At 34.6% G+C, this 27,938-nt stretch overlaps 1 protein-coding gene and 2 long non-coding RNA genes across 10 annotated transcripts; 1 reads left to right on the forward strand and 2 right to left on the reverse strand.

The window, feature by feature from the left end:
* Nucleotides 1–95: 95 nt before the first annotated feature.
* Nucleotides 96–6,857, reverse strand: LOC117689983 (uncharacterized). The gene is made up of 3 exons (XR_010708938.1): nt 6,714–6,857; nt 3,069–3,130; nt 96–733 (listed from the first exon to the last, which is right to left on the reverse strand). It is a non-coding gene; the product is annotated as an uncharacterized lncRNA (long non-coding RNA).
* A 1,746-nt stretch (nt 6,858–8,603) lies between these two features.
* LOC105344596 (uncharacterized) lies at nt 8,604–10,711 on the forward strand. The gene is made up of 4 exons (XR_902899.4): nt 8,604–9,087; nt 9,279–9,378; nt 10,374–10,426; nt 10,521–10,711. It is a non-coding gene; the product is annotated as an uncharacterized lncRNA (long non-coding RNA).
* Nucleotides 10,712–13,625: 2,914 nt separating this feature from the next.
* LOC105344592 (cylicin-1) lies at nt 13,626–27,848 on the reverse strand. Of its 8 annotated transcripts, none has more exons than XM_011452389.4 (8): nt 26,985–27,848; nt 19,226–19,398; nt 18,724–18,855; nt 18,475–18,508; nt 16,406–17,712; nt 15,864–15,899; nt 14,855–14,929; nt 13,626–14,036 (listed from the first exon to the last, which is right to left on the reverse strand). In XM_011452389.4, exons 1-8 carry the CDS (start codon nt 27,692–27,694, stop codon nt 13,858–13,860), a joined length of 2,646 nt encoding a protein of 881 aa, XP_011450691.3. In that variant the 5' UTR covers nt 27,695–27,848; the 3' UTR covers nt 13,626–13,857. The 8 variants fall into 8 exon arrangements, with proteins under 8 accessions (XP_011450691.3, XP_011450695.3, XP_011450697.3 ...); XM_011452393.4 differs by lacking the exon at nt 26,985–27,848 and adding an exon at nt 24,292–24,836; XM_011452395.4 differs by lacking the exon at nt 26,985–27,848 and adding an exon at nt 22,600–22,783.
* Between the last annotated feature and the right edge of the window lie 90 nt (nt 27,849–27,938).

The raw sequence follows: 27,938 nt of genomic DNA on the forward strand, positions 1-27,938 counted from the left end.
CGTGCATGGCCGAATCATAGGGGCTCGGTTGTCAGACACTGAAATTTATTACTATTTGTTCCCGAATAAAAGTATTAATATATACATAAATGGTCATTCAATATATGTTTTGTGGCATTGAAACAAACTAACCATTAAGATTGCCCTTTATCGGCGTTTTAAGAAAAGTGTATCATATGTATATTTAATTCACATATAGTACTTTTTTAATGTACATATATGATATATACACATTTTATATTATACACATATATAACAGTGTCTGATAACCGAGCCCCTGTTGTAAGGTTTAGCCAACAGCTACATTAGCTGTTTTGGTTGTTGTGTTTGCACTGAATGTTGCAACCTCAGCATCTGTTGTCCTGATATAATCTGCATTATTAATTGAAATTGAATGGGTAAACTTACCATTGGAAATTTTATAAATAAACGAGGTTTTCGGGTGTATATGACAATTATCTACATATTACAGCTATAATACCTTCAGTTGTTGTTGTTGTTGTTTTTGCTGTTGTTTCTATTGTTGTTGTTATTTTTGTTGTCGTTTTTATTGTTGTTGTTGCTATTTTCGTTGTTGTTTCTATTGTTGTTGTTGTTGTCGGAATGACACAACCAAAAGATGGGTGACATGTTTCACTTCCTTTGCAAGCACACGTAAACTGACACCCCACTCCGTAACCTGGAGGATCACAAGGTATGATACAGTTGGGACCCAGATACCCTGCTGGACAACCTGAAAGTATTGAATCATAACATATGTATCTTAAAGACTGTTGGTCGTAGAAAGCGTGTCTTAGATATGATATGTAAAATCGAGAACAGTTTTCGGTCTGCTTTAAAAGCTGAATTCGGGTGTCTTATAGAATGTTGCGCTCTTTGGTCTGTGTTCACGTTTCGTGTTCCGATGGGGCCACTTCGACATTTCGCACTTTCGCCTTTAGGGCGAAGATGCAAGAGTGCGAAGTTGCGAAGGCGAAAGTGCGACGGTGCGAAGGCGAAGGAGCGAAAGTGTGAAAATGCAACGGCGAAGGTGCGAAGGCAAAGGAGCGATACTACTAAAGCTCCTTCGCCTTCGCCACTTCGCACTCTCGCCATCGCAACTTTGAACTTTCGCTTTCAGCAAGTCTCTGTCGATTGCCTGGAATTTGATGCAGGCACCGTACTCGCTCGAGGTTTGCCTATTAATCTCAGATATATATTATTGGTACGCATGCTCTAGACCATCTTGCTATGTTAATAAATATTTTACTGTGTAATGTGACATGTATGTTTACCAGTGCTGGCTATGCCTAATCATTATATATACTCAACATAACATGTAATGTCCGCCATAATGTGTACACATGCACTTCCAGACTTCTGTCACTTACCAGCTGTGTGTTTATCTTAAATCAATACCGTTATTCGGACCCCCCCCCCCCCCCCGGAAAATTCAATATTATTAATATCACATAGAAAACGGGGGGAAGGAGTCCGGATCCAACCCCCCCCCCCCCCCCCCCCCACCGGAAATTTGGTATTAGATCTATGAATTTTATAGTAAAATAACCAAAAGTATGCCTCGGAACCTCCCCCCTTCAAAAGTACGTCTTCTGCCATACATGTCATTTCACACAGTTTAAATTATCTTTAAATATGGTGTTCCGATAGGGCCACTTCGACCTTCGCACTTTCGCCTTTAGGTCGAAGATGCGAGAGTGCGAAGTTGCAAAGGCGAAAGTGCGAGAGTGCGACGGCGAAGGAGCGAAAGTGCGAAGATGCGACGGCGAAGCGCGAAGATGCGAAGGCGAAAGTGCGAAGGTGCGAAGGCGAAGGAGCGATACTACTATCGCTCCCTCGCCTTCGCAACTTCGCACTCTCGCCTTCGCACTTTCGCACTCTCGCCTTCGCCTTTTTGATAGCATTCAGAAAGTCTCGGTCGATTACATAGAATTTGATGCAGGCACCTTACTCGCCAAGGTTTTCCGATTAATCTATGATATCATTGGTACGCATGCGCTAGGCCATTGTGCTGACTATGAATGTTTATAAATATTTTAATGTGTATATATATGTGACAAATATGTTTACCAGTGCTGGCTATGCCTAATCATTATATACTCCATATAAAATGTAATGTCCGCCATATAATGTATACATATGCACTTCCAGACTCCTGTCACTTACCAGCTGTCTGTTTACCGTAGATCAAACACAGTAACATTCTAATTTCATTATGCGACACTCCTTGCTGATGTATGGATCTAGAGGTGAAGAGGGGGTCCGCCCCCCCCCCCCCCCCGGAAAATTCAATACTAATAACTTCACACATGTAGTAAAGGGGGAGAGAGGGTCCGGATCTCATCCCCCCGGAAAATTTAATTTTATTAATTATACTAGTATATAATATAATCTCAAAAATATGTCTCGGAACCCTCCCCCACCCCCTACAAATATAATTATTTATCCACCCCACCCCCTATAGAAAATGTTATGGATCTGCGCCGGCTGTTGAAAATAAATTCTAAAAAGTTCATCGTCTGCCTCAGATGTCCTTTTATACAGCTAAAATTGTCTTTAAACGATAGAGAGCTCCACAATTATAAAAAGGCGAAGGCGAAAGTGCGAAGATGCGAAGGCGAGAGTGCGAAGATGCGAAGGCGAGAGTGCGATAGTAGTATCGCTTCTTCGCCTTCGCACCTTCGCACTTTCGCCTTCGCATCTTCGCGCTTCGCCGTCGCATCTTCGCACTTTCGCTCCTTCGCCGTCGCACCTTCGCACTTTCGCCGTCGCAACTTCGCACTTTCGCACCTCGACCTAAAGGCGAAAGTGCGAAGGTCGAAGTGGCCCCATCGGAACACCATATTTAAACGATAGAGGGCTCCACAAACATAAAAACGCGAAGGCGAGAGTGAGAAGGAGCGATAGTAGTATCGCTCCTTCGCCTTCGCACTTTCGCCTTCGCATCTTCGCACATCGCCGTCGCATCTTTGCACTTTTGCTCCTAAAAGCGAAAGTCGAAGGTCGAAGGTCGAAGTGGCCCCATCGGAACACCATATCACCCAGTAAGTCCTGTAAAACCTACTCACCGACACACTTGTTCTGTTCATCGTCCCATACAGTGTCTGGACAACACCTTAAGCTGGGAAAACTGAGAGAAAAATGAAATAACTATAAGAGAAAGTGAAGTCTAAATAGTTAGACATACGGACAAGACATAAAAATCCTAAAAAAAACTTTTGCGAATATTGGCAATATGGTATAACTGTACCAAGTTGAAAAACGATGGTTATTATCAGCAATGATAATACCCCTCTTATTGTCAAGTTCTTCAAAATAAGGACAGATTAGTAAAAGCAACACTCGTCTTAAAGTCATTTTTACACAATTCAAGTATTCCGTTTTCCATAAATATATATTATGACGTTCTGCCTCAATTTCAAGAGATTTGCTTTGCATTGACTTGTCATGCATGAATTTGTGTGCATGATACACAGAGGTTTCGGGTTTACAGTATACTGTTGTTTTGTAAGGAGAAGTGACCAATAACATGCTTGTACACGAGACACACCGGTCATGTCAACAACTAGCACGTACTGCCATGTTCTCATCCCATATCATATCTTTGACCCGTTTCCAATTTCGTTGCTGCAGTGAACCCAAGTTTTGCTAGCGCTATAGACAGGTTTTTTTCTAAGACTAGGTATGTCATTATTTAAATTTGAACATTTTTCAAAGTCTATAATTTGTCCTTGATAGTCCCCTAGTTTCAAATATGCCAAGGCAGAGCTTTAATTTAATGAGATCCTTGGTATGGAAGACTTGACTTTATTCTATTCTTTATTTGTTCAAGATATACATCATATGGTATTTAAAACAACTTTGGAAAATGTATATACTACATGTATTATATATACATATGACGCATACAAAAAAGAGTGTTGCAAAAAAGCGGGAACATTCCCTAACGTGAAAAGGACCTGTAAATATCCGTATCGCTTGAAGGTAGACGACTGCATGAATATTTACATAGCGGGTATGTTCCTTAAGTAGGCAAAATACAGTATTTATAATCATTTCACGCGCATTTCTATCGAACACCAAATACAGTTAGGAAGATGACCATATATTCTGTATATTGATGTTAACATATATCAATTTGATATATATACTGTCCAGCTTGTTTAAAATATCACTCTTTGTAGCTACATGTATAAATCTGAATCTGGCTCTTCAAAACCGTCAGAGTTGTAATTACAGTAAAACACGGATATAGCGAACACGCTTATAATGAATTGACGCTTACAGCGAAGTGAATTTCATTCCCCATGTCTCTATTTCATGTTGTAAACTTGACGGATATAACGAATTACGCTTATAACGAAGTTAAATTGCCCGTCCCTGGGACTTCGTTATAAGCGTGTTTTACTGTATAATATTCTCATGTTTCTATAGTATCTAGATAAACGCCTAGTCCAGATAAAAAGGTGGAACAAACATATCCGTAAAGATTTTCATTAACCTATTGCTTCATCACTGATTCATACTTTTTGATGATTTTTTGCTTGTACAACCTGTACATGCATGTTTGAAATCTGCATACCCGGTTATTTCATAAAAAAAGAAAAGAAATCAACTTTCTATATAAAATCCCTTGTTAAGAAGAAAAGTTTATAGAATTCAAGTTTACAACAGTGACTTCACACAGTTAAGTAATGTTGAAAAAAAAACACGCATACAAAAAAGTCTGACACGATTACAATCTACTCTAACTGCGTTACCACTCGACTAATCTAATATACATGACTTAAAGCGGCGTTCTTAGATTTCAAGGTTATTAATGATTTCCCCACAAAAGTTTGATTGTTTAAAAATACGCCTCTATGAAACAAAAATCGGAAATGACAGTTTTCAAGAACTTGTCTATCTCTAAATGTTAAGATTAAATTCATTTTGTTTCAAGGGGTAGTTTTTCACAATAATGAATTATAAAACGTGAAATCTGCCACATTTGTCTGTGTAGCCAATTTTAAATTTATATAGTTTCATCTAACAAGTATTATTTCCTCTGTTTCTTACGGACACTTATAGTTAATTCATAGCTCTATAGAAACAGCCAGACTGAAATCTACACGCCCCGTTTATCTGTTGGTCGAAACTACAGAGGCTGAAACTTACAGGACTGAAATTGACACGCCCTGTATATCGATTGGTCGAAGCCTATGTACAGCGACCTAAGAAAATTACGGACTGCACGAAATAATCGTGATGGTGTCAGCCGATTTGGCTAGCCGTTTCTTTTAGCTAACTTAATTATGTACATTAATTAACAGTTACTGTAGTTTAGTGAATTTTACTAACTTTTCATAATAAATTTATTAATTAGTTAAAGTAAAAGATGTTATTATAAACAACAAAATGCTTTCTATGATGATTCATGCGGGTTATGAAGGTAGCGATCATTGCAGAAAGAATTTACATAACGCGGGTTATGTATTTTTTCTACACTGTCGCTACCTTCATATCCCGAATGATGTTCTTATAAAAGTTATTACAAACTTTTCAGATAAAGTTCTACACCGCTTTATATATACAACGTTGGAAGCAAAAAACGAATGACATCGAATTCTTTAACTTTGATTTTTCTCCAACTCCTTTAGGGGAAATTAGCATATGAACTGCAACACCCTCTTTTGTACACTTAATACTTTATAAGTTCATGAACAGAGGGTTTCTTCCCTTGTACTTCTTAATACATTTCAATCGGATTTCTTTATATTGAGGACAATGTAGCACTTTAAAACGAAATGGAACTCGTCCTTAGGGTGGTATGGAACAGCTGTCGATATTAATGTGGATTAAAGTACATAATAATTAAAATACTTTCACCGGTTTAGAATTTTCAAATTTTAACCAAAAAAATAGGTTTTAAAAATATTTGGAGAGGTATAATTTGTAAACCACCAGCGGGATTCGAACTCATGACTTACATATTCGAAGTAAACCCTCTATACCACTGCGCTACGCTGATAGGTAACAAAATTGGGAAAGAAACTACTTACATGTATATAATTACATTTGGTTTTATTGTTTATTTCGATAAACAATACGTCACAACATGGAAGTGTACCACCTTAATATCTAAACCACAACATATGCAAAATAGTTTTATTTTATTACATTTGCTTTGTCCCTATGAAAGAAAGTACATGTAGATTGTACAAATGTTCAACAGTTGGGTATTTGCTACATCCATATCAGTACTGAGGAAAACCTAACATCCTAAAGAACCGAAGAAAAAAAATCTCATGCATATTGGATTCGTGGTTAACATTATATAAATAGTGCCTGTTTGGGAGGGTAACAGTTGAAATTGACACCCCGAGAAAACCATTGTCAACCGACGCGAAGCGGAGGTTGACAATGGTTTTCGAGGGGTGTCAATTTCAACTGTTATCCTCCCAAACAGGCACTATTTATTTTGTTATACTGAATGTCTTTTTTAAAATTTTTAAGAAAATTTTACTGCTTTTATATAGAAATAACGTGAATTCTACAGCGAACCGTACGCGCATAATTTTCGCGCATGTAACATTTTTTAATGTTACCCGTTGCCAAGTGCGTTGCTAACGCTGAGGGTAATAGTAAATATTATTAACTGCGTCTTAACCAATCAGATTTCAGTATTTAACATGAAAGTATAACAATATATCATGTAATGTTTCTGTACTTACCTTGGACATTCTGTGTTAGCTCGGTAGGTTTGAATTAAAAATATTAAAACGCATATAAAAGATTCCTCAATCATTTTAGTCTGAATTCTTGTTCTTCCTCATTACAACATCTTATTGTTCGATAGATACAAGTATTGAACTGAACAACCCTTGATTTTTCATAATCTTAATGTGAAAGACTGAAGGGCAAATCTATATGCAAAATCCAGGAAATTAAACACAGGAACATGTCATTGAAATAATTCACTTTAATTAATGTCACTGCATTGAATTTACATAATTTTAACAGCCAAATAAGCTCTGTTCATAAAATATTCCGTTCGCTTTCACTCAAAACCTGTTTCCGTTAGATATTCACAAAAATACATTTTTAAGTAAAACAATGTCATTAATATACACTTGTACGAAGAAATACTGAAAATGTAATAAAAGTAGAATAAATACACTTTTTTCTGTCTTTTTTATATGTTAGCCTACAAAGTAAATTGCGCGACCAGAATTGAGAACCACAGCAACTAACGTTATATTTACACGTACATGTATATATGCATGACGTATTAATTTAAGTTTCGTTTAAAAATTCACCGTAAAAAACTTCCATGTCTCATATGTAGTTTAAGCCTAGAACAACAGTTCTTGTATCTCTTTCAAATTTTTTAAATATGAAACTCTTCTAGAAACTCGCAACAATTATCATATATTCCAAGATGTGACAATATATAAAACTGTCACATGCACGCTATATAGAAAGATAATAGAAACCTACTTTTGAGACATTATATCATAAGTTCTAAGACTCAACTGACCTACATTATCTTAAGTCTCAATGTATCAAAGGAAACAAAATTGCATCAGTTGCAAAACAAAATTTTTATTAAAAAGTGAAAAGTAGGTTTCTCTGACCTATTTTTGAATTAAGATATAGTAAGGTAGTATAAAAATACACCAAAAATATACTATATTTGAATTTTGATCTTATATAGATAAAAGACGACTGCAAGGCAACTGCAACCAAATTGTTCAACCAAATAAGATAACACACAATAATGTTTCAAATAAAATGTGTCTTTATTATATTGTGTTGTCATTATAATGACTATTCTCAAAAGTTGGGAATGAAGAACAGCTATTATTACCGGTATTTATTTTATAGGCGTTCGGAATAATGACAACTATTTAAATACTGCGACATGGGCATTTGCAAATGTGAACCAATTTCAATGCAGCTTTTTAAAAAGATATAGTTGCAAATGATCGTATCAATATGCCCCATTTCAATGACAAAAACACATCACCCAAAGGCTTTCCAAAAATGGTGAAATTGACCCGACAGATAATTGATAGTTCTACAATTTGAACCAACAGTAAATATTATATTTGTTTCACAAAATACCTCCCAACTCCAATAATCGAAAGACGATAGCATAATGGAAAACGCTGCTTTGTTCTAATTGCAATAACAGAATTAAACAATACAAATAACGAAAAGTGTATGTCAAAATAAATTATGAATTAACCACGAAAAATGGAACAAAAATATTGCAAAAACGGAACTGTTGAAACCAGGAAGATACAAGTGTTAGCTAGAGACAGAAATTATTAAATGAGTTGTTTAAGCTAAGGAAATGCTTTGTATATATCCCGTAGGAATAATATTAATTTCCTCGTAGATTGTTCTGTATTTTCATTATCCCCCAATTTTACATACTATAGTAGCTGCCATCTTTATACAGCAAGGAAACATTTAGAATTGTGTGGTTTACAAAACCTATCTTAAAATAACCTTTATTGTTGATGGTTATAATTCGAGATAAAATTTATAACAATAATGATATGTTCACTTATATTTTTTTTTATTACAAGAAGGGTTTTGTTTTTAAGATATGAAGCAACTGAACATGAAAAGTGTCTTAAATTTGTAGAATAAACCGATATAACTAATTTTCTTATAAGAGTTTTGACCTCAAATCAATGCACTTTTCTTTTAAGGATTTGAATTGAGGACTGAGTTGAGTGATTTGAAAATGTTGGTGACGGCCTGGCCAGCTATAATGGTTCGCTCTGTAAGTCTCTTCCACGTTGTAATTAATCAGTCTACTATACTCCTTCCTCATGGATGCCATGTCAGTGGTACATTTCCTGGTATTCTCTATCCTTAGTTCATGGCCAGTCCATTCCAACTCCTGAGAGTAATGTTTTTTGCATGCTCTTCTTGTTTTTGTTTTTTGATAAAGTTCTTTATTTGACACTCTATCTGGCAATCTACTAGCAGGATTTTTCTAAGGAATCTATTCTTGATGGTGACGATCCCATTTTTGTCTCGATCTGGTAATTCTTTGTCTTCTTTCCATACTTGAGAGCTGACAGGACCAAGGTATGGAAAAATTTAATTTTTTCTTAAACGGAAAGTACCTTTTTGACTTTTTTTTGCACTGAATAACATATTTTTCCCTCAATTTTTACAATACAGATCTTTTTTCTTTCTACTTTTTATATAATTTGAATGTACATGTATATATCCATTTATACACGAATATGTCAATAACAACTGACTGCACGTTCTAGTTGGTGTCATGCGTTACCAGCTCAATGTAATACTTTTGACCCTGACTTCAAATGTCTTTACCCAACAACAGTCAGGAATATGTTCCAGTGATTTTACAGGGTGCGTACATTTAAACTGTATTTTATCTTTAAAGTTGATTTTCTTCATTCTTATCTTTAAATACTGTAGAAGCAGAAATATTCGTTGAGGATATAATTTCGTTATTTTATTTGGCGGTATAAATCAACAAATGACGAATTAGTATCAATGAATACAATTGCAAGAGATAACGATATGACGAAATGAAATGCCATCGAAATTGTAATTGGTTTAAACACAACGAAAGAAGATGGGTGAATAAGGCGTGTAAACTGCCCACATGGAGATAGATAAGATACTATAAAATTAAAATATGAACAAATCTCACAATTTCTTTCTAAATTATTGAAAACAATGTATATTTACCATACCTTTAAACATGTTAAATATTTAGAATAGGTTGATTTAAACTGGCGTAAGCGTGTCAAAACCTCCAAAGAGAGTCATTTTTATAACTTCAATGCCTTTTCTTTTATAGAGTGGGTCTGAGCTCCATATTTCTGTCATAGTCTATATAAGGTTTAAAGGAAATCAAACCGATTTCAATCAACAAAAACGATGAGAGATTGCCCACTATACTTTAAAAATGCCATTTTGTATTCCAACAATTTAACGTTTTAGAGAAATACTACAAGTCCGTAAATTCGTGGTTGAAGTTCCAATTAGCATTTCACAATAAAGTTTGTTGTGACTGAAATGGCTCAGTGGTTAGAGCACCAGACATAGGTAACATTATAGAGCTAGGGTTTTTAGGTTGTGGGTTTGATACCACCAAAACTTTAAAATCTATTTTTTTCTTATCGTTTGTTAAAATATTCAAAACTGAATATAGTTAGAAATTGTGCTTTTGTAAACTTGTAATATAACATCCTCTAGTATATTTGGTTGGAAAAATGTTTTTACGATAAAACCAAATGGGCATTTGCGCTATCTTGTTCCCTATCTTCTTTGATCCAACGATAATATGTGCTTTTACAGTATAGTAATGCACAGTCACATTCATGTATCAAATATAGGAGTCCTTTGACGTGTTGCAAGAATTATCGACTTGTTGGAAACGTTTGCACAGGTAATTCTTGTAAAACTTAAACTTAATACATCATACTGGCATTTTTGTACTTAAGTAACAGATCTAACTAAATGATATCTTATTCTTTGACTAGAATGTTTTCCTGGTACTTACGGAGTTAACTGCCAGAAAGACTGCCCTCCCCAATTCTATGGAAGATTCTGCCGAGAGAGGTGTACGTGTGATCCTTGCGATAGAATCAAGGGGTGCTTGAACATACATGTAACAAGTAAGTTCAATTATAACCAAAATGCACTTTAATAAATGACATGACATATTCATCTTCGATAGCCAAGGGTTTTCAGTCAACTTCACTACCCGTTTATGGGAATCGGAGCTTCGAGTGGACCGAGAACCCTTGGCTAGCGAAGATGTGAAATACTATTCAAAACATTTATCATATAATTTGAATTCTTCTACATTCCAAATTCACACTTCTACTGGTGATGGTTTATGGTTTGATTACTTCAAATACTTTTTATTTGGTTTTAATCGAAATCAAAGATTTTAATGTTTAATGTTGATCCTGGCATTATAAAGATGTGCAAAACTCTGCTAAATGAAAAGATTACGTTATGATTGATGATAAATAGCGATGAGGTGCTATTTTATTCTACGTTTAAAAGTATTAATGATATTTTTGTAAACCAAACAATTCATTTTGAGTGGAAAAATGTATATCTTTATGTCAGAAATATGATATCATCAAATACAAAAATGATTTAAAAATAACCAGAAACTGTTAAATAATTACATTAAAACAACCGAAACATCATGACCGTTATTTTGCAACATGGGATAAATTTGAAATTGGAATAATATTAATAAAACTTAAAGCAAATATACAAAAACCATTCGTGGGGATGGAAATACATGAGATAATACGACCCACTAACTCCACGAGCATCTTTCCATAACGAATGATGGTTGTTCTACAAAAGTGTTCTGATTTTGCGAATTTTGATCCGATAACATAAGATTAATTTTCTATAATGCGAACGCCCAATCGTGCGATTTTTGAATTTGCACCCCATCGTAGTTGAGATTATTGACAGTATGACAGGAGTTGCTCTAATTATGCTGGGATGTAATCAGGTTCGATATAGCCATCATCTTTCGCAAGAAGCAGAAGGTAATACAATTGTTTGATATAAAAATGTTATTTCCATGAATTGTGTTAACTATCATTATTCAAAAAAGGATGAGAATGAATAACATCTACTATCTATTTACAGGCGTTCGAAATGATGAAAATATCAAATTTCCACGACATAGTCCTTCGCAGATGACAATTTTCAATGCATATTCTTCAAAGGGTAAAGTTGCAACTTTAAGTATGACCCGGTTTTCTTTTTCAAGACAAAAAAACCCCCACATTTAACCAGACAAATTGATTGTAAAACAATTTCAATTGGCCATCAAATAAATTTGATGATATTTGTCTCAGGACAAGTTCCAATAATGTAAACGTTAGAAAAACGGATTATTTTCTAAAGGATTTATCAGAATTATACAATATAGACAAGGAAATTAAAAGTGTATCTCAAAATGTGTCAAATTAAAAGACGAATTAACTATAAAAAAAAGAGGAAAAGTGAAAGAGAACTATTGCACGAACAGAACAGTTGAAATCGGAAAGACATGAACTGGAGACCAATCTACGGAACTGTTTTTATATATATATCCCTTAGGATCATCATTTCCCTCGTATTGTCATGGATTTTTGTACATCGCGTCCATTAAGTCAAAAGTAACTATTCGATTATTTTGAAAGAAAACAAGTGCACAAACAAATCACATGCGTTACTTAAAATTTGTGTGCAAAAACTGGTACCTTTGTAGTAATGAGAATACATCGTTCAATCAAAGTACTGAAGTACTGTCGGGAGTTGATTTTATTGATTATTATCAATTTCAAAATTAACGATAAGTTATTTTGCCTGGCAAGTAGTTTCTAATCTGTATTTGAATTTCTCACATTTCCGACAAGAATTTCGAGAAAACCCCGTATGAATCATGTTGCCGTATGAATCATGAAGCAATATATTATTGAACTCTTGTCTCGTTCAACCAGACGCTCGGCTGTCTCCGTTAATATCCGACAACCAAGAGAGATACTCTGCTTGTCGTAGATTTACGGAGACAGCCGAGCGTCTGGTTGAACGAGACTATGGTATATTTAACTCTGGCGTAGGAATACATGCAACTACAAAAACAATTAAATTGTTCGTACTATATAAAATCTGACTATTTTCAAGGTATTTATAAATACGTTTCTTTTGAAAAACAATGGTACAGCATACAGTACACCGAATTTATCTATTATTTTCAAGATCTACGTCTTGTCAGCGGTGATGATTTTTACTTAGGTCCAAACACTGTTTCACTTTCGGTTTGCCAGAGTAACTGCATAGGAGAGTTGATTAAAATCAACTCCCAAAAACGTAATGATCTATATGACCTTGGCCTTCGGTACTCGGTTAACCAATACCTGACAGGTCCGTTTAGTTACGAGTAGCTAGACCTAATCAAAATCATAAATTGTATATTAATGAAATCGATGCGCATGCATCATAAGATCAGGCGGGATCACAAAACCTTTGACTGCGACATCGCTGGCCCAAGTTAAAGAAAAGTTAAAAAATGAAATCATTTTATGAATAAAATGAATTTCTGCAGTACTTTTGCTTGACTGAGTATTAAACAAATATGAAAATATTTATAATTAATGATTGATTTAAATTACTAGTATTTAAAAAATACCGTATTCATTTTTCTATCTTAAGTATATTAAATGCTATTGTGACATAAGCATTCTTATTATCTATACTACTATATTAAAATAATAATAATATTTTGCTTTATATATTTATATACTTATATATCCATGCAAATGTAATATTGTGAAAACATAAACTAAAGAGCCCCCCCCCCCCCCCCGTGATTTAGCGTGAATGTATCGCGCAAAAAATCAAGATGATTTCCGGATTTGTTAAAGGCATTTCGTTGATTATTAATTAGCGAGGATTGACTGGGAAAAAATAAAAACAAATTGATAATCTTCAGGTACCAATGATGTTTAAAATATATAAAGCAAAAGACAGTACTCTTCCGATTTCTCGGTATTAAAGCCCAAAAATTCGAGTCTATTATTTTAATATAGTAGTATAGATGAGAGTAAACGTAAGAAAGAGACTCGGAAAGGATTACGATTTTATTTGACAAGAAAACAATGGTAGCTGTGCCCCAACATGAATGTACATTAAATATGAAAGACATTAATAAATATAACTAAGAAAATAAAATGAATCGAATAACAAAGAGATCCTAAATAGCACTATGGGATGAATCGAAACTCATTTGTTTCAAAAACGAAATCGATAGGAACAAGAAATGAGAACATGATTGCTCAATGACGTCACTCAATAACATCACTTCCGGCTGCGCGACATCGTTTCATCGTCTATCTCCAAGTTGTATTTCTTCCTTGCTCTTTCGAAAATATCTGACATGTCATCGTCATCATCGTCACTGTCCAAGTCTAAACCATTCGTGGTTTTGTTGTTAGATTCAGATGCCCTAGGGGTAAACCCCGTGGAAGTTTCCTTGGCTAAAAAAAAAGCAAAAAAATTAATAAATTGACAACTTGAAAAATGCAGTAACGTTTCCCAGTTTTAAATTATGTACATGTAAGATGATATTGATATTAAAAAATCGAGATTACATATTCGTGTACTATTTGTATATAAAAGAAGTAAATAATCATTCATCTTGCAACCTACATCCACATTTGTATTAGGCTAGACTTTCAAATTAAACTTCACATGTTCATACTTTTCATATACAATTCTCTATTTAAAAAAGTTATACTAATTTTAAATTTCAGAGGATTTTTAACTCACATTTACAATACCCAAATAACTAGATGATAACAAAACATATATCTCAAACATTTGTGAATCAAGCTGGGTTTCGATTTTTATGGTTTCAGGAAAATTCACCATCTTTATGACACGTAAATCTCTATGGTTACATATGTACATATCTACTACGATGGGCATTTTATTTTGTAGATGGATTCAACAACGACATTGGTGTTCCCCAATGCTTCCACAATATTTTTCTGAATAAAGAAAACCTTAGTCCCAGGTGTGTCCGTTTTACTTAATTCCCGTGAACAAAGCGTGAGAGATTTATACATTTTGTACAACAGTACTAAAACCTACAATGTTCTAATTTATAATGTGCGGATACATATACAACATACAATACTTAATAGACCAGAAGAAGATCTATGTCTGGAACAAAATGACGATTATATAGTCTCAACATTTTGCAAATTAATGACTAGTATCCACTAGAATGAATTCAATGTTGCATAAGGAACAGTAGAAAAAATGTCCAAGTTTTCATGTTTGTAAGGAATACCTTTCAAATCCGCCACTTCTTTCTCTGCCTCACGAATAACGTCCTTCACCCTCCTTGTTTTGACCTTTTTGTTTCCTGAAGAGCATTAAACATGTTTATTTTAATTTCTTAGAGTCTAAAAAAAACAACAGCATTGCTTTCCTCAATATATGAACTTCAATTTCAGATCATCTCTTCTGGAATTGTGTGTTAATTATTAAAAAAGCGGAAAAAAAAAACTTATCTACATTTGAGGTGCAACATACTAGAACGTAACGACTGGATCATCTTCCCAGTCAAAGGTTGTGTATCAAGGTGAATCAGTTGAAGAATATTTTGGTTACAAAACTCCTAACTAGAGAGTCCGTTTATATGTTAGTATGTCACGTGTCTACACGTAGATAATGACAGATCAGAAGAGCTTCGTATATTCAAAGGTAACAAATAACATTGCCGTTCTGAATTACGTGATTGAAAATCTAGAGTGATTGTTATAGATTAAAAGTGAATTAATTTTTTAGAAGATTTTTTGTTGCATAAAAAAATGTCAAAAGTTTGATTTAATCAGGTGTCGGAGTTAGCGTTAGCGCTTTGACAAGTTGAACGTTGAGCGTTGCTACAGTACAAAAGACGTTGCGTGGGTTACGAAACATCCAAAACCAAACCGAAATCAACTCTCGATTTAATTATAAGTGTAATTAACATTACATAATACATATGCTCAATTTAACAATATGTGCACACGTCAATTCAAATCAAAACCCACATATAAAAATTACCAATTTCGTCCGCGTTCTTTACCAGAATACAATAAAAAAAAGATTATATATAGCGATAGTGAATTTAAGAATAGAATATCAACAAAGTATATGTGCGTCCTTGACAACAGGTGTGTCATAATGTATTAAAGAGATTATCGAATAACCCCAGACAGGTTCAGCTAGATGAAAACTCTACAAAAGAACTCTACACTGCCGTGCTGACAGCCATTTAAATAGTCAAGAGATCTAGATTTTATATATATATATACCGCCATCATTTTCCTCTACGTCGTTCGGGGTATACTCTGTATGCAAGAAAATTCACATTCAATCAGCCATTAAAAAGGTTAAGGAAATAAAATAACAACATTTTGGAATCTTTACAATCTTTGCTCATTGCGTGAGAGAGGTCTCGCTGAAACTTGAGAAGTGTTGAAGTGGATAATTTGAACTTTACATGCAAGTTCTACCCGGGACGGCAATTGAGATTTAATTCTTTAGAGATACATTTTGGTCTATTGATCGTCTATTACGACCATTTTGTCCAAACATTGTACCAAATGGTGACGTACAAATGGAACACGGTCTTAATACAGAGACATTCTGCCATTATTCTTAATCTTCAAAAAACGGATGTTTACTTATATGTTAACGTTTTTATAAGAAAGCAATGGCAAAATAACAATATATTTTCTGTGGTGTACAGCGTTGATTTAGCATATATCAACACCACAGAGGTAGCTGCTATACCCTCTTTCGAAAAAATTATAAAGTATACATACGATAAAAAACAAAGTTATGCAACACTGACCTTCTTCTGTTTCGTAGCCTATTTCAACCGTGTCTATTCCCTCCATCGGGGGTGTTTTGGCCAATGGGTCCCATTCGGGTCCCTTGTAAATACTGAACATTGAACCATACTTTTTCTTGTTCGTCTTTTCTAGTTTTCCAAAATCCACTTTGATTTTGGGAGGCTTTCTTTTCAGTTTGGATTCAAACTCTGGTGCTCCGTCAACTTCTTCTGGTAGTCCGTATGCATAGCGATTCATTTTTTCATGCTCCAGAATGCGTGACGTCACATACTGAGTATTGAATCTTACCCACGCGGCATCTTCGAAACGTTGCCGTAACTCCTTCAACTGCCCCTGTTGGCGCTGTTTCGTTATTTCTCGTTTCTGTTGTCGCTCGACTAGTTCTGATATTTGCATTTTTGCTTTAAGCGCTTGACATTCTTGCAGTTTTTGGAAAAACCTTTTTTCACGCGATTGTTTATCTTTTACTAACTTCGTGTTATAAGCTGATTGCATGTTCTTGTACACGGGCACCTGCCTCCTGGTTAAAATGTATTCGTTGCTGTTCCTCTGAGGTGCACCAGGACGGACGTTTCGACCCGCGGTTTCGGGGCTGCTTCTTCTAGATTTAGCACTTTTTTCTCTGATCTGTATGTCACCAACGTACACTTTCAGCCAATCAGTTGGGCTGTTCACCGACGGTCTCCACGTCGTTTCGTCACGTTGATCCTCCCATTCCTTCGTTTCCACCCTGTAGATCGATTTATCACCTTCCCATTTGTAGGATTTGGGTCGGGAATTTTCGAGCAATACTGTATCCTTGTTATTGAGAATACTTTTTCGTCGTACAGGTCTTCTATAATCTCCAACATCAGAGTGGGAATACCCAGTAAGTTTTATGAAATTTTGGTTACCAGGAGTTCGAGACCTAGGCGTTTTGCTGCGAGGTGTCCTAGGGGTTTGCAATCCTTTTGATCTGACCGGACCATACCTGGTCTTTTTCGGTAGTCTCAGTTTCATGAGTTGCTCTTCTCTTTTCTGTTCATTCATTAAAACTTCATCATATTTTGACACTGGTGAAAATACTTTATCGTCCGAGTCTGCTGCAGGGTTGTGCTCACTTCTGTTATTTTTAGTAACGGGACGGCTCTTATCGTGCCCGGTTGGACTATGTCTTGTTGGAGATTCCTGCCTTTCATCCCCAGGTCTTGCTTTTTGGGAATTTTGACTTTGTTGGGTGGATTTCTGTTTCTCTGTTTGACTCTTTGAAAACCTTGTCGGACTCTCAGCTTCTTGTTTTCTTCCCTTTTTATCATTTTCGCTCACCCTGCACGATGTTTGGAAAAGGATAAAGCAACATTAATATAATGAAAACTGCACGTTATGGTTATCAAATTTTGGGTAAATGTTAATGGCAAAGAAAACCTGGTGTTTCTATATCTAATACAAATGTAGAAAGTATGTATTTCAAAACACATTCAATTTGGCCCGGATGGGATTCTATAATTTATCGTAAATTAGCTTTTCAAGTAAAAAACTGTTACATTCTTCAGTCATCTTAAATGAACGGCTATTTTCGCATAAATATCTTTAAATCCCAAAAGGTTTAAAAATTTCTAGAACCTGATACTGCTTTTTCCTGATCATTTGCTTGTTTGTTTGTTCCTAACGATTTTCCTAACGATTTAATAACATTGATGTTTCTGCGCCAATGAAAGGCATTCCGTGATATGTCAACAGGACGCACCTCTTTTAAAACCCCGGGTATATTTTAACAGTTATATTTAAATTTTATTTGCCATCAACTGGTATTATTGGTCTTAACGCCGGGGACCCCCACCTACGTCAAAACAATATCTGTCAATAATGTCTGTGGGAACACATCGATTAATAATACCGATCTACTACTGGACGATTTTTACATCGTTTTTAATTATACCATTTATGCCTTTAAAGCATGTATCAAAAAGTCAGTAGTATTTAAATGTTATATTATAGGTATCAACGGTACAATACACATCCCTTACATTTCAGTATGCCATTGTCAATAAAATCTCCATCAAGAATGAGTATAGTTTCTTGAACTTACTTTTCTGCCTGCTCTTTTGTTGATTTCTTCTTTCCTGTAAAACCATATTCGTCAATAAAATGTGCATGCAATAATGAATTAAGATTAAAACATGTTGTTAAGAAAAGCTAGTGCATGATGTCTGTTTTAAATTCATTGTGTGTGCTTTTAACATTACATGTCCATACATCAACACTCAAGGGAAATTGTTCCGTAATTACATAATTTACATATTACAGGCATATTTTGGGAATGCAAGGGTTTTCTCACCATTAGTAGGGGAGTCGGACTCGGTCCTGTGCGTATAATTGTCGACTTGTGGGGAGGTAGGGGTGTCTTTGGCATCGTCTTCCTTCCTTTTGGGAGGCGCTGATTTAGCAGGCCTTGCTGTGTCTTCATCAGCTTTAACGTTAATTAATTCTTAGTTAATAAATCCCTCACAATGTTACTTGTTTGTGAAAAGTTTTAAATTAGTAGTTGGACAAGGTAAGGATAGATTTAGTTAGAGTTGGAAATTTTTGCGTTATCTGATCTCTCCGGTTTCTAGTGTGAATTAGTAAAAGGTACCAGTAGTAGAAATTAAAATCATGATATACGGTTTACATATTTATTTTACTTTAAATCAGGATGTTCTGCTTATACATGTATACTAGAATTGTTTAAAATGGATAAATCAGCATCATTGAAATAATCCTCACGCAAATTCGGCTTTTTACTTAAAACTGCCATGCAATCAAGTCGGAAAGATTTATATATGAATTGAAGTACATACTCTTCTTTTTCCTCTTGGGATCCGCTAGCTGTCTTCCATCATGTTCCTCGGTTTTCTTGCTCTTTCTCGTCTGCTCGGGATCGTCTGAGTGAACGAGATGACCATTTTGCTTGGTTGGAGGTAGTTTTACAGGGTCGGATGATTTCTTTGGACTTTCTACGATTTCGGCAATCCTGAAAATAAAATGACAATAATTACTATTCAAACAACTTTTGAACTAATTTATGTCCGCGTTTCCATGGCAAACACCTACGTCACTGCTCTTTCGATTCGGACTCTCCGAGAAGAGGCAGCTCTGTTGACGGTCTCGCCTGATGTAGACATGTTTTCTCATGAACACTTCTCTGTAATACTGCGCTTCTTTAAAGGCATTTCGTATTACAGTTGTGCGATTGTGCATGTATAAAAGAGGTGTCGCGTTTTATAAGATTGGACCGTAAATCACATTGATCGTGGTCATATGATGGAACAAATCTACATAAATTTGACAAAGTCAGACAGAATACGAACAAAAACTGTGAGAGAACGGGAATTCTCTATAATTCAGGTTCCGGAGATTTAATTTAGATATGACAAATCTCATGAGAGAGAGAGAGAGAGAGAGAGAGAGAGAGAGAGAGAGAGAGAGAGAGAGAGAGAGAGAGGTGCAATGTAATACAGTGTATAAGCAATTAATTCTTTAATTTTTTCTAATTTTCAATTAAGTCGTCTACATGTTCATATTTAAGATATACATGTATTATAAAATACTTTAATTTATAGGTAAAGTATATTTTAATTAACTTCAAAATTGATTTATGATTTCGTTCTTTGAATTTCCATGATTCTATCTAGCTTCAAAGGTGCAGTCAGTGGGATGTTTGTTGTGCCCCCTTGTAGCATTAACTAGAGGCTATTATTTGTTTTACTGACAAATGCAAATAGATTAAAGTTCAAAGATGCTATCCATTCAAAATACTTTGAAACCATTTCACTTTTAAATCATATTCCACAAGTCAATGGCTTTATTCTCCCATTCCGAAGATAAAGGAATACTTTTAACATTGTTCACCCTGTCGAGTATGAATTTGATGAACTATCGTGTTGTTGATTTTTTGGGGGGTTTTTGGGTAAAAAATAATTTATTATGTACGAAATTTTATTTTAAAAGGGTAGCATGGTCGTGGCCATATACGAATTATATTAATCTTTTTTTCACAAGGAAAATTTTGTAAGAAGATATAGTAGAATTCAAATTTTAAAGCTAAATTTTTAGCATTAGTGAAAATAATTGTTTATGACAAGAAAATATTAAATTAGCTCTGATGTGATTTGTTGATCATCCAGATTTAATTTAAAAACAATCAAAATGGGCAGTCGTAACTGAGAACCATTTAGATTTAGCTTTTGTTTAAATCTTCTTCAATGAAGTTATACAATAAAAATTTCAACGGATTTTAGACTTACTTATTTTTGACTTCCTTTGATTTTTTCCCAAACTTCGATGTCAACTGGTTACTTGGGGAAGAATTCACCAGTCTATCGTCTGCTATTTTAGAGGGAGACGCACGTGAAGTTAGACGGGGCTGCGGACTAGGTGTAAACAATGAATTCGTCGGTGTGCGATATTTTTCCTTCATTTCGTTATCCAAGATTTATATCTAATGACCACAAAATTCCATGGAAATGTCATATCACATTTTTTACTTCTGTCATAAGTTAATCCAAGATTAGTGACCCTCAGAAAAAAATAACAAACTGTTCTAGGCACTTATAATGGACACGGTTGTCACTAAACCTTAATCACTATTGGCCTGAACAGTATGGCCTTACCGGCTAAAACATACTACAGTATACTAGTGGGCTCTCTGTGGTGTAACGACCCAGTGTATAATGTTAATCTCAACATAAGTCCTTAATCTTTATCCAAGATAACTGGACCATGCAAACGAAAATTAGAATCGATTAGTTAAAATTATAAGTGTATATCTGTTATTTAGAAATTCGAAATGTTTACCTTTAATATTGACAGGCGTTGTTATTATTGCTCGGCGGAAACCAATACAGACATAATAATAGTTTTAATTGCTTTTCAAAATGACTCAAGTTGACAGGCGTGCTCAGTTGGATATTGGCGTTTGAATTTTGTTGATGCGGGTTTCAAGAATAAACATGTATCAGTTAACATGTCTGGCAATTCGTTTTCTAAATGATGATCAATACACTTAGGTATTCCATAACCATTTAATGATAATTTGAATGATTCGTAAAGTTAAACTGTATTGATATGAAATTTCCGATTCTAGGTTTAAAAACCATGCATTCCATAGAAAATATTATTCATTGAAAATATTTAAAAAGATAGCAAATGGAATGCATACATGAATTCATCCAACTGCGTAATATATAAGGAAAAAACAGTTTAAATTTATATAAATACAGTGTACATGGAAATTAGATAAAAAGCTTATTTATAACAATCAATTACTTGCTAGATCTGAGTCGAGAAATAGGCATCTTTCTTCGTTGAAACTATTTTTGATAAAAGGCTAAAATACATGTAAACATTGAATACCTCAGTAAAAGTCGTTTTTCTGGATATTTTGAAGCGATTTAAACTTTTCTTTTGTAAATATATTCTTTAAGGAGTTAAAGGCTCGGTGGGTTGTGATAAAGATTTGTCCGTACATGTCTGATAGGTGAGAACCCTTGACCCTGAACATAATGGCAGTCAACTTGTCAATTTCACAATTTACTCCATATAAACGTGTTTTATGTATAGTTTGGAAGGTCGGTTAATAAAAAACAAATTGTCATTGATATTTAAAATTGCAAAATTTCGGAGACCACAAGAAATATCTGTTTGTTTCTTGGACAACGATATTCATATAATTAAAAAATATACCCTTGATTCCTAAAATCGAATCTTATCGATATGAATTATAAACATAAATAAAAAAAAAGGTTTTGCACCATAGGCTTCGAAAACTATGAAGTAATGCGACACATATATTAATCTTGACGTACAGCCTACTACAGATAAATTATACACTCTAGATTTGCCATATCTATCACAATTATCCCCTATTTACTTTTTCCGCCACTTTTTTTAAATGGGGGGGGGGGGGGGGGGGGGGTAATTGTTAAAATAGAAATACTTCGTTATTTGAGGGGAAATCAAAAGAAATATTTGAGCATAAGATTTTTATTCAGTATCCCGTAATTCTTTTTATACAAATTTAAACATCGAACTTCTGCTGACAGCATGTAGACAAAACAATCTATATACTGACAATATTAAGCTACTCAACATCAAAGATTGTCCACCAGATTTCCTTGCTATTTGGTAACTTCTGATATATGACCGTCTCTAGTACTTGATTGCTATCTCTTACCTTGGAACCGTCAAAGATGGTAGGGAAACTGATGCCATTTTATCATTGTAACTCCAATTAAACACAGTCAAACATTTTATGTGTCCATTTTTGGGTCTGGTTACCAGGGAGAGCCTCAGTGGAAACTACGGCTGGGTCGTTAATCCTTTATCTTTCGTCTTGACAAGAGTTATAAAAAAGTGGACAGTGGGTTTTTATTGGACGGAAAAGGTATTTATCTAACTTCTTAATTTTTCTCAAAGAACTCGGAATGAGAAGTATCAATATTCAGCGACATAGAATGGTAATTTAAATACACTGGCCTAACTAAATCGCTGTGAAAGGAATCGCATTTTTCTGCTAAATCTTTCTTATTACTTTGTTGCCTTACAGGTTGAATTATTTGTAGAAAGGCAATAAAGGTAATTTAAATCTTATTTCAAGAATGATCTCGTTGATAATGATAAAAGAACTATCGTTTTTATCCTAAAACTATACATATATAGTACCAACGTAAATGCATGAGAGAGAGAGAGAGAGAGAGAGAGAGAGAGAGAGAGAGAGAGAGAGAGAGAGAGAGAGATCATTCAACAAGAACGCTTATTGTAGAATTGAGAGCACTGTTATTTGGAATCCTAAAATCTTTAAAAACTAGATAATTACATTTAGGTTTTTTAAAGAAGTAAAGTGGGAATATCAGCTTTAAATATATAAAAACAGTTACTCGCGATCGAATATCAAGAGAAGGGCATAAAACACAATCACATTCCAGTGTATATAGAACTCACTGGTTACAAATTGCAGCTTATAATTTTAAATGTATATAGCGATCGGGTATTTGATGGTGTAACACGTTAAAACATATTAGATTAGCCAAAGATTATCAATGTTACCCCAAAGGAGATTGAAAGTTCAAGAATACAAAAATATGACCCTACACTGTGTATGGAATAAGAGGAAAGATCAATGTGAAGTTCTTTTTAACGATAACATGTATTATGCAATCGTGTCAAAGATTAATGGTTTATGTTATGGTATTCTGTAACTTGTACCATTTTTGTTACAGGGGCCAGTAAAGTTTAACAAGATTATTGACACTTGTTAGTGAACTAAAAAAAGATATTTTTTTACAGGATTCTTCATGGTAAGATGTGCGTATATAAATAAATATCTTTCTAGATAATTGGTCTAGTGATATAAGAACACTGACTCTTGTACCAAACGTAAAGAAGGGCTTTGGTGCTTTCTTACATGTAGATGTCACGTATATAATTTTACCTACATGTACATGTATACATGAAACAAATACTGTAACAGGTTTGATTTTTTTGAAATTACTGGTTTAGCTGAGAAAAGGTACATTGAAAACTAGTATTAACCTTGTATGTCAAAAAGAGTGACAACAAGATTTTACCTTTTGGTAAGCAAAGGAAAATATAGGGAAAATTTTCTCTAGAGACATCGTATCCAGTCAATGGCGACGAGTAAAGTCAGCATAAACATGTATATTGAAATAGATAAAACCATCGTTGAACCTCGTCCTTAAAATATGATACTCCATCAGACCAAGCAATTTTACAGCCATGTATGTACTTGACCAAAGTTCATGTTGGTCCTAATGCACCGAACTACATTTACATGTTAAACACGTGCGCAGTATAAACCGACAGACAATTCATTATGTAACGGTGAATCATTTACAAAAATCCCTACCTCTTTGGTTTCTCTTTATCAGACGCAACAAAATTCGTCTTTTTTATGGAAGGTAAAGTTCCGGTTGCCATGATGATGATGATAACAACAGTCTAATTCCAAATGATGCAAATTGCAGAACATAATAGTATAATCCGTCAACAGACACTATCCAGATTCAAAAAGAATTATTGAAGAGCGTTCGGATTATCTAAACAGCGGGAATAAGAAGCTGTATTGGTAGAAGAGCAAGTGCATTTCACAAGTCACTAAGTGTCCCTTTAAGATCCGCAGGTAGGAAGATTTGACGCGTATTAAAGGCTTTAGCGGAAATGTATCCCAGACGCCTCAAGTTGCAAATATTACGCAGTTTTTTAACACATAAACCAGGAGAATGAATTATGTAAAATCCTTTGCATATCTTTAACCGATTTAGAAAGATAAACAACAGCAAATGCTCAGCTTTATCCGAAAATTGATTTGAAACTACATTTGTGTTTACTTAGATAAAACAGTACTTGTGTTTATCAACAACACACACGGAGTCGAATAAAAATCCAATTGTAAATTTTATCGGCAGTGGAGAAAAATCCTTTTTTTTTTCATTCAAAAAACATACCCGCAAACTTTTATATATCCAATTTGCCAATAATTTTCTTGCCATTTAAATGGACTGTAATTTACACAGAACCCTTATTATCCGTTAGTAAATTATAAACAGGTAATGTCGCATCAAAATGAAGCATTCATGTAGAAATGAAAATTCTGCTATAAAAACAACCTATCACACAGTGTAATTTGTAAAGCTGTTTCCTGTACGAAGAAACATTTACTCGGTGTGTACATGTAGAGCGCGAACAATTTCAAAACAAAATACGTTCAATTGAAAGGAGACTTCCCACAATTATCAGGTAGCTCATCAATTATTGGTTTAAAGTACCGGACTTTCAACAATAAATAAAGCGTCTTTTGCATGACTTTAAGCATGTTACCTTGCTATGCAATAACATGAACATCTGAAAGTATTTTACTATATCCTATCGCTCTATGTACAAAGGTCATCTATATCGGAAATATTGCCATAGTTTTCCCTCTACATTGGTCCACTACCCCATAGCCAAAGCATGTTTGATCTGACACCTTCAAAGGCATGCAGATATCAAGATTAAAGAAATTTTATGACGTATCGGGGCAAAAGTTTCAGAAATTAAATTTTAGTGCAGATATATTTCATGTAAATCTAAATAAACCTTTTACAGAATGTGGATTTAAATAAATATAAAAAAACCTTCAACCTGTATTACATTCTTTAACTGACCGAAGGTCAAATTTTTAAACTTTCCTGTTTTTCATGAATATTCGTTGTTATTCTCCATCCATTAAAGAGACGTCAAAACGCTTTGGCTTTTGGGTGCATAAAAGCAAATGTTGTGTTATACATAAACGTTTGCTAATAGATGCAGGGATAGGAATCCATTCGAAATATGACATTAGCTTCACGAAAGTGGGGAGTAGTCAATAGAAATAGCGAATGAATCATTTAGGAGAACGACAAAAAGTCAGTGAGTTAACACATGGTCAGTAGTCGGCAAAAGCAAACGCCGTGCATGTATACATGCAGATAAGCTTTAGAAAAAAATCCATGTAGATCATATCTCATCTTTACTATTACTAAGGGTATTAAAGAAACATAATTCAGCTATAAAACGAAGAGAAATGCTTATCCTTGATGCTGATTAATTAATAAAGTGCTACACCACATACATTAATCAATTCAGTCACCCATTGATATATGGATAAGAATAAACAAATTACTAGCTATTTACACTCAATTATATAAATCGGCTACCTTCCAAGCCCCTGCTTATTTAATATACCGTGTAAAGCATATATTGGCACGTCCAATGTTCGAGAGACGCGACAAATCATAAAAAGACCGCCAACAGTTGTACTTTATCATTTTTTTCTTGTGTGACATAGTGTTTAACACTTGAATATTAAACACACATATAAGGGAGTCTTGAATATATACGAAGATAAAGCAGAATCAATTAGACCTCTCAAGTATTAAGTCAACACAGAAACAGAGAAACCATGAAAAGAAAGCAAACAAGTCGGACCTTAAGAAAGTTATTGTACTCCAAAGTTTCAATTTCTTCCCGACCGGTCCCTTTTTTACTCTAAAAGTACAGTTAAATATAAATTTGAATAGAGAACACTTTCACGATATTAAAGTAGTAATTTTTAATTGAAAGATTAATTGTGTCAAGAAGAGGTTACCAGTTTCTTGTGCACTTGAAAATTGGCACGATCAAATGTATGCATGTCGAATTCATTCATTATGTAACACTACCCGATTCTATTGGCTTTTTGTATAATGCGTTTGCTTGGGCATTTTCCCCTATAATCTATTTGCCTACAATGAATGGACATTTTAGCTGTTTAATGCACCTAATTATGAAATTTAAAACGACTACTGCCGAGCATCCTTTTAAATGAAAACACCCACGATAATGCCTTAAATTGTTCAATAAAATTAAATACATCAACAATAGCTCCTAATGATATACGACGTATTCTTGCACGTCGACTAGTAGACTTTGAATACATTAGTTAATTACCGACCAATAGTTTTTATAATTTTTCACTGAAAATTACCTATTCATGCTAAAAAATAGTAGTATCATATTATCTTTATCAATCATAACTAATACCTTGGACTGGCACGTTCTTTTTTCTGAGGTAAATGATGATTTGGTTTCGGCTCGAATGCTATTCGCCTAGTTTCCCGATGAAGACCATGTTCTCTCCTGGAAATTGGAATCTGTACTCCAGTTTTTGGCAAAGTGTGTTTATCTTTAACGTTTTCATCTTCCAAAAGGTCTTCTACTTCATCAGCCAAAATACTTGATTTCGCAGCAAAGCTAAAACTAGAATTGCGATATTTTGTCTGTTTGTTACTAGACCTGTTGATGCCACCCAAAAGTAGTCCACTGTCCGGCGTATGGTAAGTGGAGTGGAACTTATAGCGAGGAGTACCGCTCTCTGATTGATTGCTAGGGGGGTCAGACCCAGACTTCGAGCCCGACCCTCCTGAAGCAACGCCGCTATCAGGCGAAGCACTACCAAAACCCAGCTTACTGCTTTTATTCATTAATGAATCGTTGCGGCTTGATGAAAATACATTTTGGCTTTCCAAATCACTTATCATTTTCGATTTTGACTCATGATTTTCAAGACTAGATTCCTTGTGGTGATGTTTAATGGAGTCGATCTGGAGATGGTTGTTTTTAATTTCACTGTTGGAGAACCGAACATGGCGCCTATCTTTTGATGAGGTATCAGAGTAGGTTTTCACTGGAGTACTGGCCAATGATCGATTATGATACTGACTTTGAGATGAACTGGTCATTTGTATTGCCATTACACTTCATCACAACTTTTACTGTCCGTTTATAAAGAGGTTCCCATTTGTTCTCGCTTTCTCTATTACAAATCCAGTAAAACACTCCAAAAAAAAAAAAAGAATACCACCAAAATTGTAACCACAGAAAAATCTACCTGTCGCCAAACATTCAACGAAAACAGATCCGCCAAGTTCTACACGTTAATCTTCTAGACTTCGGCAGGATTTATTTCACGAGAATAATACAGGTTAGAGCTCCTAA

The sequence above is a fragment of the Magallana gigas genome, chromosome 8 (assembly GCF_963853765.1).
Source record: "Magallana gigas chromosome 8, xbMagGiga1.1, whole genome shotgun sequence".
In the NCBI taxonomy this organism is placed as follows: domain Eukaryota; kingdom Metazoa; phylum Mollusca; class Bivalvia; order Ostreida; family Ostreidae; genus Magallana; species Magallana gigas.

Bases quoted from the DNA above. Each gene is read 5' to 3' on its own strand.
- LOC105344592 (XM_011452389.4), bottom strand. From the start codon at position 27,694: ATGGCAATACAAATGACCAGTTCATCTCAAAGTCAGTATCATAATCGA. The intron at 17,713-18,474 runs GTAAGTTCAAGA...AACATCGTGCAG, and splicing joins ACAAAAGAGCAGGCAGAAAA to GGTGAGCGAAAATGATAAAA. The intron at 15,900-16,405 runs GTCAGTGTTGCA...TCTTGCATACAG, and splicing joins AGGCTACGAAACAGAAGAAG to AGTATACCCCGAACGACGTA.